This window comes from Rhinichthys klamathensis, unplaced genomic scaffold, assembly GCF_029890125.1.
Source record: "Rhinichthys klamathensis goyatoka isolate OS25496 unplaced genomic scaffold, OSU_Roscu_1.1 h1tg000249l_1, whole genome shotgun sequence".
NCBI lineage: Eukaryota > Metazoa > Chordata > Actinopteri > Cypriniformes > Leuciscidae > Rhinichthys > Rhinichthys klamathensis.
In genome coordinates this window covers 2,163,922-2,178,894 of record NW_026606771.1, presented here as the reverse complement: position 1 = coordinate 2,178,894, position 14,973 = coordinate 2,163,922, and the positions used below count along the sequence as shown (strand labels likewise).

Sequence of the window (14,973 nt, the reverse complement as noted above, 5' to 3'; positions counted from 1 at the left end):
AGACCAAAGTACCCTAAATTCACGTTTATTTTTACGTTTCTGTCAGTCGGAGGTGTCGTTGCCATCTATGGTCGTTGCCATAACGCGTTGCTGTGGGTTGCGTCACTTGCATGTGACTGTCTTGCTTCGGACTTGACTCACTGAAGAGGTGTCTCCGTTTTCGAGGGTCGAAAACTCTGTGGACGGCAGGCGCAACTGTAGTGAAAGTTATGTGTTTTAAAATGAAAATGCAATGGTTTACACGTATGACTTAGATATTCCACAGTCTGCTCGGGAACCGATGCTCTCCACTCCATCCAAATATGGTTCTTTCAGTGAGTAACGTTAGGCCTATATGGCTCGACCGCAATTTTTTTAACCTTTTTTTTTTTTATAATAAAAGGTAACGTTAGTGTGGCGATTTAATTAAAAATCAACATCACATATTTTAAAATATTACATAATTCATTGAAGCCGGTTTGTCATGTATAATACACCGACCAATCGTCATCAGGCACAACAAGTTCAAATTTCATTGGACAATAGAGAGCCTAAGTCCCTCCCCTTCCGGTCGACCACCATGGGACCTTATTTCGGAAAAATATTGCATGGTAGTCAATGGCGAGAGACAACAAATATTTTGATCTCGTTTGAATTGTGCCCTGAATTACACATATGATGTTTGTCAATTTAAAAGATACATTTTAAAGTCAAGAAAGTCGCAGTTTGATGTAAAACTGTTGAGGTATAAGACTGTGAAAATACGTAATTAAAAAGACTACAAACCCAAAAGGCGCACATTTTCTCTCAATGAATGAAGCTAACTTTACTGAAGCTAACGTCTGTCATTGCTTCTATAGTCTTACGTTATAATCGTAACGTTACGCCGTCATGCCTGAGTGTTTTGTACCAGACTGCACACACACGAGCAGCGGATCTCGCTCGTTGTTTCGCTTCCCGGGAGATGTAGTTCATTGAGCGATTTTCACATAAAACTACACTACCGTTCAAAAGTTTGGGGTCGGTACCATTTTAAATACTTTTAAAAGAATTCTCTTCTGCTAACCATGGCTGCGCTTATTTGATTAAAAATACAACAAAAATCAGTTATAGTATTAAATATTATTCCAGTGTAAATCAGCTGTTTTCTGTGTGAATATATAGTAAAGTGTAATTTATTCCTGTGATCAAAGCTGAATTTTCAGCATCACCAGTGTCAGTGTCTTCAGTGTCAAATTATCCTTCACAAATCAGTATAATATGAGGATTTGATGCTCAAGAAACATTATTATTATCAATGTTGAAACAGTTGTTGGTCTGTCAGTTGTACAGTTTTTTTTTTTTTTTTTTTAGGATTCTTTGATGAATAGGAAGTTCAAAAGACTTTTGTAACATTATAAATGTCTTTACTGTCACTTTCGATCAAATTAATTATTCCTTGATAAATAAAAGTATTGATTTCTTTCCTCCAAAAAATAAAAAATAAAATTCTCACTGACCCCAAACTTTTGAACGGTAGTGTATATATATACAGTATATATATATATATATATATATATATATATATATATATATATATATATATATATATATATATGCCCCTTTTTTACATTTGAGTCCCTGCCCCTGAAGAACTCTCTGCACGTCCCTGGTCCAAAAATAACAAAAACTATGACTTTATTCAGCATTGTATTGTCTTCCGGTTCTGTTGTCGAGTCACGTTCAGTGACGCTGCTGGCTGTGTGTGTGTGTGTGTGTGTGTGCTTTTCTTTCTTGTCTTTCCTTTAGAAAATGAATATGAATCATGTTTGTGTTTTATAGTGTGGATAAAATGACAGCAGCAGAATTACACAAATGTAGGTCTACTCTACACACACACACACACACACACACACACTCATTCAGTGATTTGTTGTTGATTTGTGTGATTTAGTGAAATGTTTCTCTCTTGTTGTGTTCAGATCCCTGTGATCTCAGACTGGATCCACACACAGCACACACTCGACTCCTTCTGTCTGAGGAGAACAGGACAGTGACATGTGTGTCTAAGAGTCAGCCGTATCCTGATCATCCAGACAGATTTGATGATGTTCTTCAGGTCCTGTGTAAAGAGAGTCTGTCTGGACGCTGTTACTGGGAGGCTGAATGGAGCGGGACTGTTGGCATATCAGTGACATATAAAGGAATCTGCGAGAAAGGACCGATTGACTGTATGTTTGGATCCAATGATAAATCCTGGAGTCTGATCTACTATAATAACAGCTTATCTGTCCGTCACAATGATAAGAGCACTGATATTCCTGACATCTCTTTATCCTCTAATAGAGTAGGAGTGTATGTGGATGTGTCGACCGGCACTATATCCTTCTACAGCGTCTCTGACACACAGACACTCACACACATACACACATTCCGCAACAGATTCACTCAACCCGTCTATGCTGGATTTAGGGTTCATTATAACTCTTCAGTGTCTCAGTGTGACATCATGGTTTAATTAAACATTGTCCAATGTTAGATAGAGGATAAAATAGAAACATTTAAACTCCAACATGGAGAAGTCTGATGTATTCGTTTTTCTGAATTTTGGGAAGACAGTCTCTTTTCATCCAAATACTGAATCAACAACCCACGCTCAACACTCGTCGATGGAGCACTACACACACACACACACAACTTTATTCACTTTCACACAATAATGTTTTGTAATTTGGTGTTTAGTTGGTTGTATAGTTTGTTTCTGCTGTTCTGTATTGTTTCCAGGAACATCATCTTGGCTTCTGCAGGCTGAGGAGTGCTATAATACAATTACTACATTATATTTAAAATGTGTTTTGATATTCATTATATTTTTATTATTAATATTTTATTTGCCCATAAACTTGTCTTTAGGAAGCCATAGGTTATAGTGGCAAGGATTACTTAGTTAAACCTTTAGGGGCGGTTTCCCAGACCGGGTTTATTAAGACAGGAGAAGGCATTTATCTACTTAATCATATTTTAAAGACACAGATTACTAACAAATAGATTTCCAGGTATTTCTTTTCTTTTATTCCAAAGCTGATGTGTGCCATTTTTTTCTTTTCTTTTTTTTTTTTTTGCTTGCGCTAAAATAATTGTCTCTTGTTTTGTTTTTTTATTGCAGTCTTTTTTGTTGCTTCCATTCATGCTTCAGTTCCATGCAATATTGCAATTTTAAAATTTTCTTTGTTCATTCCATAGGCGACCTCTGTCACAGTTTGTTTTAAAGTTTTTTCAAATTGCTAAGACACTAAAAGTGGAATTTGAGGCTCACTCGGTGAAACCTTTCACTCATGTACCGAATCTTCAGACCAAGTCTGCAAAAAAACAAGGACATTATGCTTTGCACTCAGTTTGCATTTGAAAAACAAACTCTAAACACATTTCTCTACATTACACACATCATTCAAAACTAACAGCTCGTGTGTTTCATTTGGGAAACACTGCCATTTAAATGCCACATTAATTTACTGAAGACCTACAGCCAATAATCATGTGGGAAAACACTTGTACATAAACTGATCACTTAGAAATCAAAACTCAATTTTGAGAAAGAAAGAAATTATTTTTACCCCCTTTGAATTTCTCTTTTTAGTGTAAATAGGCTATATATGTACTGTAGGTCATAGTTCGAATTACAGGGGGTACTGGGGGGTACCCCCAAAGGGACAGAAATATCAGTTTTGGGGGGGTCAGATAATTTTTCTGATATTGTGAAAAAATATAATTACAGTTACAATACAAGTCAACTCCTATTTTCACTGTAGGAACATTTTAATATAAAGCGATTTCAGACACCCCTATTGTGGACCGTACCATTTTTAACCACCGTGGCTAGAAGCAATGGAGATAGAGAACGACTTCAACTTCTCAAGCAAGTGACAACGTTGAATGACAAAACGCTAGTTTCATAAAGTATCATTCTTTACAACATTCCTTATTTGTATATTCAAAAATATTTTAAATACTCTAATTTAATACAGTTATAACTTTTCAATGTAAATTATTATTTAATTTTATTGGTAACATAACACCCTAGTGTTTATTATTTTAATTGAATATATTTATCAAATTTAAGAATTTGAAATGAAAGATGGAGCATACATTTAATAAAATTAGGGGAAAATGCCCTTTATAAAGGTACAAAAAATTATTCTGAGTGTTTTCAAACAGTGATGTAATGAAACATTGACAATTTTAGCTTGAAGGGAGTAAAGCCTCTGTTTAGGCTATTAAGGAAATGTAATTTTGCCAAAAGAACAACTTTTATTTTAAATAAATGTCCATTTTAAATCAGCCTACTTCAGTGTGATATATTATCATGCTTAACACTAAGAATTTGAATAATTGTAATGCGATGATCAGATGCATACATCTAAATATAGGCGCGGTTTGCGGGTGGATTATTTATTTTTAATAGTGGATTTGGGTGACTCAAAGTGCACCAGATTAATGAATTTATGTTTAAAATGTAAAAAAAAAATCTTCCGGGGGGCATGCCCCCGGACCCCCCAAGAGATACCAAACTCCACCAACAAAAAATGTGGGAAACACATTAGGCTATATGATGATCTAACAAAAAAAAAACACATTTAATTATCTTATTATTAAAATATAACATTTTTATCATTTTACCACCTCCGCCTCATTTTGAGTAGGCAATAGACTTCTTGTAAGGGTATTAGTTTTACTACCGGTAGTAGAATGGTTTTTTAGTGCACTTAACTTCTAACTTTTGGGAGTTGATCAAAACAGTTTTCTTTTGTAGCTATAACAATGAGATATTCTGTAGCCTACTGATTATCAGTTTGTCGCACGTTTAGACCTTGTATGTGTGTTGCACAACACATGTTGGACTTGGCGATCATGTGATTGATATGGTAGTGGACCATGATGGTCATAGAAGAAGTGAAGGAGCAGTACCCCCCCAATTATGGTGGGGTAATTCGCACTCTGCTGTAGGTGTGTGTGTGTGTGTGTATATATACACTCACCGGCCACTTTATTAGGTACCCCATGCTAGTAACGGGTTGGACCCCCTTTTGCCTTCAGAACTGCCTCAGTTCTTCGTGGCATAGATTCAACAAGGTGCTGGAAGCATTCCTCAGGGAGTTTGGTCCATATTGACATGATGGCATCACACAGTTGCCGCAGATTTGTCGGCTGCACATCAATGATGCGAATCTCCCGTTCCACCACATCCCAAAGATGCTCTATTGGGTTGAGATCTGGTGACTGTGGAGGCCATTTTAGTACAGTGAACTCATTGTCATGTTCAAGAAACCAATTTGAAATGATTAGAGCTTTGTGACATGGTGGAAGTAGCCATAAGAGGATGGGTACATGGTGGCCATAAAGGGATGGACATGGTCAGAAACAATGCTCAGGTAGGCCGTGGCATTTAAACGATGCCCAATTGGCACTAAGGGGCCTAAAGTGTGCCAGGAAAACATCCCCCACACCATTACACCACCACCACCAGCCTGCACAGTGGTAACAAGGCATGATGGTTCCATGTTCTCATTCTGTTTACGCCAAATTCTGACTCTAACATCTGAATGTCTCAACAGAAATCGAGACTCATCAGACCAGGCAACATTTTTCCAGTCTTCAACTGTTCAATTTTGGTGAGCTCTTGCAAATTGTAGCCTCTTTTTCCTATTTGTAGTGGAGATGAGTGGTACCCGGTGGAGTCTTCTGCTGTTGTAGCCCATCCGCCTCAAGGTTGTGCGTGTTGTGGCTTCACAAATGCTTTGCTGCATACCTCGGTTGTAACGAGTGGTTATTTCAGTCACTGTTGCCCTTCTATCAGCTCGAACCAGTCTGGCCATTCTCCTCTGACCTCTGGCATCAACAAGGCATTTCCGCCCACAGAACTGCCGCTCACTGGATGTTTTTTCTTTTTCAGACCATTCTCTGTAAACCCTAGAGATGGTTGTGCGTGAAAATCCCAGTAGATTAGCAGTTTCTGAAATACTCAGACCAGCCCTTCTGGCACCAACAATCATGCCACGTTCAAAGTCACTCAAATCAACTTTCTTCCCCATACTGATGCTCGGTTTGAACTGCAGGAGATTGTCTTGACCATGTCTACATGCCTAAATGCACTGAGTTGCCGCCATGTGATTGGCTGCTTAGAAATTAAGTGTTAACGAGCAGTTGGACAGGTGTACCTAATAAAGTGGCCGGTGAGTGTATATATATACACACACACAGCGCTTTAGAAATAAAGTTGACTTTCTGACTTGGCTTGTATGAATATTCAGTGTGTGGCTAACTGGCTATACAAGCTACAATATAGATTGTTTCACAGCAGCCATGGTCATGGTTTCAGCTGCTTACTTGAGATAGACCGTGGGACAACTGAAAAGGGCAAATCATGACATAAGGATGACATCACACACAACGTACCAATGCACCATTATCCCTCATGCACAATTATAACGTCTGATGTTTACATGTGCTGACCAGTATACCATTACGACATCCTTCATGAATAAACATGACTTCTGATGTTTGTATACGTATACACCAATCATAGGCATATGTACGAGCGCCTCACATATGCAAATATAGTCTTAAATACAGCAATTTCATTGGCTACTGTGCTTTTTGCCGCGTTAAAGCGAACAAACAATGCGTGTTGACGCGGTCGAATTTTACGCGTTTCGTTTAAAGACTTTTGACCCCGATCGCGTTCCATAGTCATCAGGCACGTCCTTATTTAAAAATATAAATAAATAATAATAGTCCAACGCTCAATCCTTCAGCGCTCTCTAGTGGCTATAATGAAAACACAGCATTTTTAGTGGTAGGATTTCTGCTACACACACACACACTTTCCTTCCCTTTACCTCATTACCTCACTTTGTTTGTGTTGATTAATTGATTTCACACCAAGGACTATACCTAAAGATTTAGTTCTAAATGTAAAAGAATAGCAGATTCTATGATAACGAAACAGAGGAACAACATTGTGGGAATGGAATCACTTTCAGAACGATTGTTTTCCATTTGATGAACGATAAAAACTTTGATATCCAATCAGAATCCATCCTGCTTTAAATGTACAATAAAAGTAATAACTCAAATACATCATCAATTCTTCTTCCAAAGCATGTTTTTGTCTTACCCTGATTTACTATATGGTAAGCCTATTATACGTGTTTATTTAGACCTTTATATATATATATATATCCCAAAATACATACAAGACCTTTGTATCATTCACAGATTTTAAAGAACGTACACAAATTAACAGCCGAATAGCTTTTCCATTAGCACTAGATTGAGTAGTAGAAAAGTAATATTAAAACTCCTTTAAGGGCTACTGAGAAAGGGTTTTTTTTTTGTTGAAAACGTACACGTATGAATGTCAAATTTGACTTATTTAATCTCTTATCATACTTCAAATATCCAAACATTACATTTTCAAAATGCAAATCAAAATTAAAGAGTACTTTACCCTTAATAAACATGACACGTCACACCATAACTTCTCCACATGAATACAGCAAATGTGCCGGTAGGCCTTCTGTTTCTAGCGCAAAGAGCAGAAACACCATCAATGTCTTTCTCAAACTTACTAAGGAAATGTTCGACGGGGTAGAATTTGTGCATTATCATGAAAGAAATTTATTTCACCTTGTTTGTAACAAAAAAACTTATGAGGTAAAAACCAAACACTTCCCCAATCAAGGCCATCTGTTCAACACAAAAGAATATTAAGCTGGATTTTCACCACCAGAGGGACTTTAAATGGCCTAGTCACTGCTGTTAGAAGCTTGCCATTAGATTGGTCCAGTAAAAAAGCAGGTTTTTTGGTCACGATTCAAAACAATTTGTAGCCTATATGTTCCCTTATCGAGTCGGTCTCTCGACATTACGTATGGGGAAATCCATTTCCCTCGAATCATGAAGTCTGATAGAATAACTCTTTTGCTTGCAAATAGCCAATGGCGGTCCCGCCATCACCTGATTGGCTGACACTGCTCAATATAGGTGACGGCGGGCGCCAAAAACCTCAGAATCTTTTTTCTTCACTCGAGTCTGTTTTCACCGTTGATGTACGCATTCAGAGCGGAGTATATTAAGGAGTTTTAATTCCCCTCTCGCGTTCCGGTGGATTATATTATGTCTCTTTGTCGCCCGTGTGGTTGACCCATCGAATCCCCGGACGCACACAACTTGTGTGCTGTGCCTGGGTCGGGACCACGCAGAGGCGGCACTCGAGGGATCGGGATGTCCCGCCTGTGAGGAGCTTCCCATCAGATCCTTCGTGCAAGGCTGGCCGTTACACGTAGCGACGACCTTGTGTCTCCTGCCTCTCCCCAGTCTGCCGCCGTCGAGCCGCGGACCGGGAGATGGCAGAGATCTCCATTCGCGGGTTCTGTTGAGGCGCTGACGTCGGCCCAAGGTCCACGCCATCCTCACGTGGCAGAGCCCGTGAGTTACTCTTGAGGCCATTTACCGCCCTCTTGAGGAAGCACGGGAATTATCTCGTTCGGTTATGACGAGGACGACGCCAATGGTCCGAGTCTCCGTCTGAAGGCGCCCTCGCCTCTTTGGATGCGGAGCTTATGGCCATTCTCACTGAGGCGGTGGCAGATATGGAGCTGGAGTAGACAGCGCCCAAGGAGCTGCCGTCGGAAAGGTGGCCTCGGCGCGGGCCGTAAAGCTGAAGCGACGCCTCATCTACTGCCGAAACGGTCTCAAGCCCCACTACACAGTGTGTATTCACAGTTGTTGCGCGATGCAACTGACGCTGTGTTACGTACTCGCTACACACTGTTATGTGTAAGGATTTATGCCATTATATATTGCCCTGTGTCCTTCAGTGCAATGGCTATTCTGATTACTACACCGTAAGTATTCACAGTTGTTGTGCGATGCAACTGACGCTGTGTTACGTACTCACTACACACTGTTATGTGTAAGGATTTATGCCATTATATATTGCCCTGTGTCCTTCAGTGCAATGGCGATTCTGATTACTACACAGTGTGTATTCACAGTTGTTGCGCGATGCAACTGACGCTGTGTTACGTACTCACTACACACTGTTATGTGTAAGGATTTATGCCATTATATATTGCCCTGTGTCCTTCAGTGCAATGGCGATTCTGATTACTACACAGTGTGTATTCACAGTTGTTGCGCGATGCAACTGACGCTGTGTTACATACACACCACACTGTTATGTGTAAGGATTTATGCCATTATATATTGCCCTGTGTCCTTCAGTGCAATGGCTATTCTGATTACTACACCATAAGTATTCACAGTTGTTGCGCGATGTAACTGACGCTGCGTTACGTACTCACTACACACTGTTATGTGTAAGGATTTATGCCATTATATATTGCCCTGTGTCCTTCAGTGCAATGGCTATTCTGATTACTACACCATAAGTATTCACAGTTGTTGCGCGATGTAACTGACGCTGTGTTACGTACTCACTACACACTGTTATGTGTAAGGATTTATGCCATTATATATTGCCCTGTGTCCTTCAGTGCAATGGCTATTCTGGTTACTACGCAGTACGTATTCACAGTTGTTGCGCGATGCAACTGACACTGTGTTTACGTACACACTGCACACTATATGAATTTGCCGTTGTATATTGCCCTGTGTCATTCAGTGCAAATGGCTATTCTGATTACCACGCAGTGTGTATTCATAGTTGTCGTGCGATGCAACTGACGCTGTGTTTGTGCACACTACACACTGTTATGTGTTATGATCTATGCCGTCATATTTTGCCCTATCCTTCAGTGCAAATGGCTATTCTGATCACTACGTATTCACAATTGTTGTACGATGCAACTGACGCTGTGTACACACAACGCACTGATATGTGTAGCTATTACGCCGCTATATATTGCCCTGTATCCTTCAGTGCAACTGGCTACTCTTTTACTGTGTAGTCACAGTTGTTGCGCGATGCCACAGACGCTGTGTTTTGTACATTGATATGTGTCTATGATTTATGCCGTTATATGTTGCCCTGTATCCTCAGTGCAACCGGCTATTCTGATTAACTACGTATTCACAGTCGATGTCGCTATGCCACTGATGCTGTGTTATGTACATTGATATGCGTCTATGATTTATGCCGTTATATATTGCCCTGTATCCTCAGTGCAACCGGCTATTCCGATTAACTACGCATTCACAGTCGATGTCGCTATGCCACTGACGCTGTGTTATGTACATTGATATGTGCCTATGATTTATGCCGTTATATATTGCCCTGTATCCTCAGTGCAACCGGCTATTCCGATTAACTACGCATTCACAGTCGATGTCGCTATGCCACTGACACTGTGTTATGTACATTGATATGTGCCTATGATTTATGCCGTTATATATTGCCCTGTATCCTCAGTGCAACCGGCTATTCCGATTAACTACGTATTCACAGTCGATGTCGCTATGCCACTGATGCTGTGTTATGTACATTGATATGTGCCTATGATTTATGCCGTTATATATTGCCCTGTATCCTCAGTGCAACCGGCTATTCCGATTAACTACGCATTCACAGTCGATGTCGCTATGCCACTGACGCTGTGTTATGTACATTGATATGTGCCTATGATTTATGCCGTTATATATTGCCCTGTATCCTCAGTGCAACCGGCTATTCTGATTAACTACGTATTCACAGTCGATGTCGCTATGCCACTGACACTGTGTTATGTACATTGATATGTGCCTATGATTTATGCCGTTATATATTGCCCTGTATCCTCAGTGCAACCGGCTATTCCGATTAACTACGCATTCACAGTCGATGTCGCTATGCCACTGACGCTGTGTTATGTACATTGATATGTGCCTATGATTTATGCCGTTATATATTGCCCTGTATCCTCAGTGCAACCGGCTATTCCGATTAACTACGCATTCACAGTCGATGTCGCTATGCCACTGACGCTGTGTTATGTACATTGATATGTGCCTATGATTTATGCCGTTATATACTGCCCTGTATCCTCAGTGCAACCGGCTATTCCGATTAACTACGCATTCACAGTCGATGTCGCTATGCCACTGACGCTGTGTTGTGTACATTGATATGTGCCTATGATTTATGCCGTTATATATTGCCCTGTATCCTCAGTGCAGCCGGCTATTCCGATTAACTACGTATTCACAGTCGATGTCGCTATGCCTCTGACGCTGTGTTTTTTGTACACAAAAATGTAACTGCTTGTGCATAGTCTCAGTCGTCGCTACGGCGACTTGCGTTGCATCTGTGTAGATATTGAAGCGTTATGCTGCCCTTCAATGTAATGGACCATTGTGTACGCATATTCATGCAGTTTCGGTCGCTTCAGCGACTTGAGCTGAATTATACACGCAGATGTTTAAAATGTGCACTGATGTGTTATGCTGTTATGTTGCCCTCTATCATTCAGTGCAACAACCAGCTATCCTATCTAACTGCATATTCAGTTTGTCGCTACAGCGACTACACTGCACTTATGTACGTATAAGGACGTGTGTTGCTATTCTGTTGCTCTGTTCTTTCAGTGCAAAACTAGCTATCTTAATCTACCGTGCATACTCACAGTTTCTGGATGTATGTACGTACACGGATGTGCAATTTACCATGTGTTATGCTGTAATGCTGCCCCGTTTCCGTGCAGCTAGCCATCCTGATCGAACTGTACATCTCAGTTTCTGTCTCTACGCAGTTCTGTCGCTACGGCGACTTATGCTGCGTTATGTACATGCATGGATGCGCTACAGCGACCGATGCTGTCACGTACATGTGCTATGCTGTTATGTTGCCCCGTTTCCTTCAGTGCAACTGGCTATTCTGTGCTAACTTGTCTACTCACAGTTGTAGCTACGGCTATGTGTTTGTTGTTTACTGAGGTGCTATGCTATTATGGGGCTATTATCTACTGCGTATATTCATCAGAGCCCAGGTGGTTACAATTCCAGCATTTTGCCCGGATGAGGTCAGTGTTTCAGAGTCTCAGAAGTACGCTTTGTGCCCCATGCGTGCCCTGCGTGCTTATGTGAACAGAACTAGCCAGTTTCGAACTTCAGAGCAGCTCTTCGTCTGCTACGCGGGTGCTAAGAGGCGGCGCGTTGTCGAAACGGAGGCTATCTCACTGGAAAGTGGAGGCTGTGCACTGGCTGGCTTATGCTTCCCGGGAAGCCGTTTCCCTATAGGGGTGCACGCGTGCAACAGGGGTGCAACACTAGGAGTTTGGCGTCATCATGGGCGTGGGCGAAAGGCATGTCTATTCAAGACATTTGTTTCGCGGCAGGTTGGTCGTCTCGTAATACCTTCGCGAGATTCTATAACTTGGATATCCCTTCATTCGCACCACATGTCTGTCAGTGCAGGGAGAGAAAGCTGAGCTGTCGTTGGACTAGGCTAGACTGCCCCGATGGCGCGCGCTCTAGCCACGGTTCGACTAGTCGTCAGACAGTGCGAGTTATTATTAGCATAGCTATCATGTTCACTATACTGTGCCCTTTGTTATGCCCGTATTCATAGCCGGCAGTATTTTCCTAAGCACCAATCACTTTGCTGCAATCTCCCTCCATTCAGTTCAGCGTGCTTAGCTTGATGGGAGGGGCCTTCGTTGGTGCAGATGCCGAGTTGGCTCTGTGCCAATAGATGTTTCAACCAGGTCCGGTGTCTGTTCCTGAGAGCTGGGCGGGGTTTCTCCCACGCGGCGGGGGTTTTATTGTTCCCCATACGTAATGTCGAGAGACCGACTCGATAAGGGAACGTCTCTGGTTACTCACGTAACCGTAGTTCCCTGAGAGGAGGGAACGAGACATTACGTAACCTGCCGCGTGGGAGGGACTCTCAGTCTCCTTACTCTCGTTCAGCTAAGATTCTGAGGTTTTTGGCGCCCGCCGTCACCTATATTGAGCAGTGTCAGCCAATCAGGTGATGGCGGGACCGCCATTGGCTATTTGCAAGCAAAAGAGTTATTCTATCAGACTTCATGATTCGAGGGAAATGGATTTCCCCATACGTAATGTCTCGTTCCCTCCTCTCAGGGAACTACGGTTACGTGAGTAACCAGAGACGTTCTACAACATACACTGCACACACTCACACCCAAGCTGTCTTATCTAGTTTCTAGTTACTTATATTAGGAATGTACGTTTTCAAAAATGAACAAAATTAACTGCTTCAAAATTAGCATTTCCGCTATGGGTGTGTAATTTACGTTGTAGAAAAAAACGGTCAAAGTATAGTCAAGTTATGTTTATTATTACTTATTTTACTCATAAATTGAAAAACCCCATTATTAAAAAAAACAACAACAAAAAAAAACAGGACAATCTTGAAAGATCTTGGTGAATTAAGACTTCCGGCTTGCACCACTCTATAGCAGAGAAAATAAACACATGTTTGTGTTCTGTAGTACTTTCTTTGATTGTGTATGATAACAATGAATTATTCTTTCGGATATGAAATTAATATTTAATTGACAAACAAACGAGTAATGGGGGGCCTGGTTTCCACCAGCCCATCAGGGGTGTTTCCTAAAAGCATCCTCTCTAAACAACTATAACAGTCAAGTATTATCTGGTTAAATATCATACACTAGATTGTGTGCAAATTAAATGCGATCTGCTGTGACCTCACAATCACGGTGCATTGTGGGATATGGATCTGCCTGAAGTGAACATGTTGAGTAGACGAGGGGTCAAGGCTCTGGCCAAATAAACTCTACTTGACGAAGTTGAACGCACTTCAAAATGGCAGCAAGGATTCAACACCAGAAGGGAACATTTGGTAATGTGTGGCTCTGTCCCAAACAGCACCCTAAACATTCACAGTCTTCCTCCGAGTCCACACTTTCATGGTGTAATGTCACTTTGAAGGCCAGGGGTGTGTTTCCCGAAACCATCGTTCCAACGAACATTCGCCAACAACATCGCAGAGTTGTGTGTTTGACAGATCTAGATCTCGAGCTGCAGTTAGAAGCAGAGTTCCAGTTTGCATGACATGTGGACTCAATAAATCATGATCTTGAGCAAAATAAGCAAGCTGACATTCAGTGCAATCTATATCTTTTATTTAGAACACATACTAATGTCATTTACATCTTTTAGTTTGTCAAGAGATTTACAGCGTCGTGTTTGAAGAGTGCGCATGTGTGAACGAGCTCTAGTGTGTAAGAAAGAGTCTATGATTGAATCTGGAAATAAAGCAAAATAACTGAGAAATATTAGAAATATTCCTCAGATGGCATGTTCGTAATTTATAGTAAAACATCTTGCATTAATTCCATCTCAAACACATTCATTAAAAGTATTATTACTCCAACACCTGCGTGACATCCTTAACCAACGTGGTTGAACGACCAATTTGCGACAATACAGTTTCGGGAAACAGTCGTGACTAACTAGATGATTTCTTCAAAGCTGCGAGTTACAGCGTTATACGGGAAACACGCACCCCTGGTGGACAGTTACTGTAACTGAGCTCATATTTATTAAAGCAATACACCCTCCGAGCAGTGCTTTAAGTGGCCCAAAAGAGGTACCGGTACTTTTATTATTAATAACTATTACTTTTTTTTTTTTCTTTTTTTTTTTTTTGCTGACTCCCCTCCTCCCCTGAGGTAACAACAACTATATTGAAGGGGTTTTATATACAGCAGTCAACAGACGAACTTATAAAAAATAAAAAAACGTTATTTAGAACCTGTCACTTTAATGTTTCCATGGTGACGCGTGATTGCTTGTCACGTGACACAGCGCAACCACAACACAGCGCTGAATGAATGATGATCTGCTTTTATGTCATTTTTTCCTTTTTTATTCAAAATATTCACAAATGTATTAGCTATAACATAAAACACTGATATTCCGATTGCCAAATATGTGCAAGTAGATGTGTTTTGTTGTTTAAACACCTTTATAACGATCGCGTTAGTTGAGCTGTATGTGCGATGGCCGGCGCCATTTTAGTTTACATGT

The 14,973-nt window shown here is 40.8% G+C and overlaps 2 protein-coding genes across 2 annotated transcripts in view; both read left to right on the top strand.

Moving 5' to 3' along the window:
- The window catches only part of LOC130100896 (metalloproteinase inhibitor 2-like), a 318,524-nt gene that overhangs the window by 249,544 nt on the left and 54,007 nt on the right, over window positions 1-14,973 (top strand). The window lies entirely within an intron of this gene.
- LOC130100893 (stonustoxin subunit beta-like) lies at window positions 1,811-2,476 on the top strand. Its single transcript, XM_056266544.1, has 2 exons — window positions 1,811-1,835; window positions 1,941-2,476. Exons 1-2 carry the CDS (start codon window positions 1,811-1,813, stop codon window positions 2,474-2,476), a joined length of 561 nt encoding a protein of 186 aa, XP_056122519.1.

Excerpts from the sequence above, each read along its gene's own strand:
- LOC130100893 (XM_056266544.1), top strand. The coding sequence starts at position 1,811 with ATGACAGCAGCAGAATTACACAAAT. Across the intron at positions 1,836-1,940 it reads AGCAGCAGAATTACACAAAT|ATCCCTGTGATCTCAGACTG; the intron begins GTAGGTCTACTC and ends TGTTGTGTTCAG.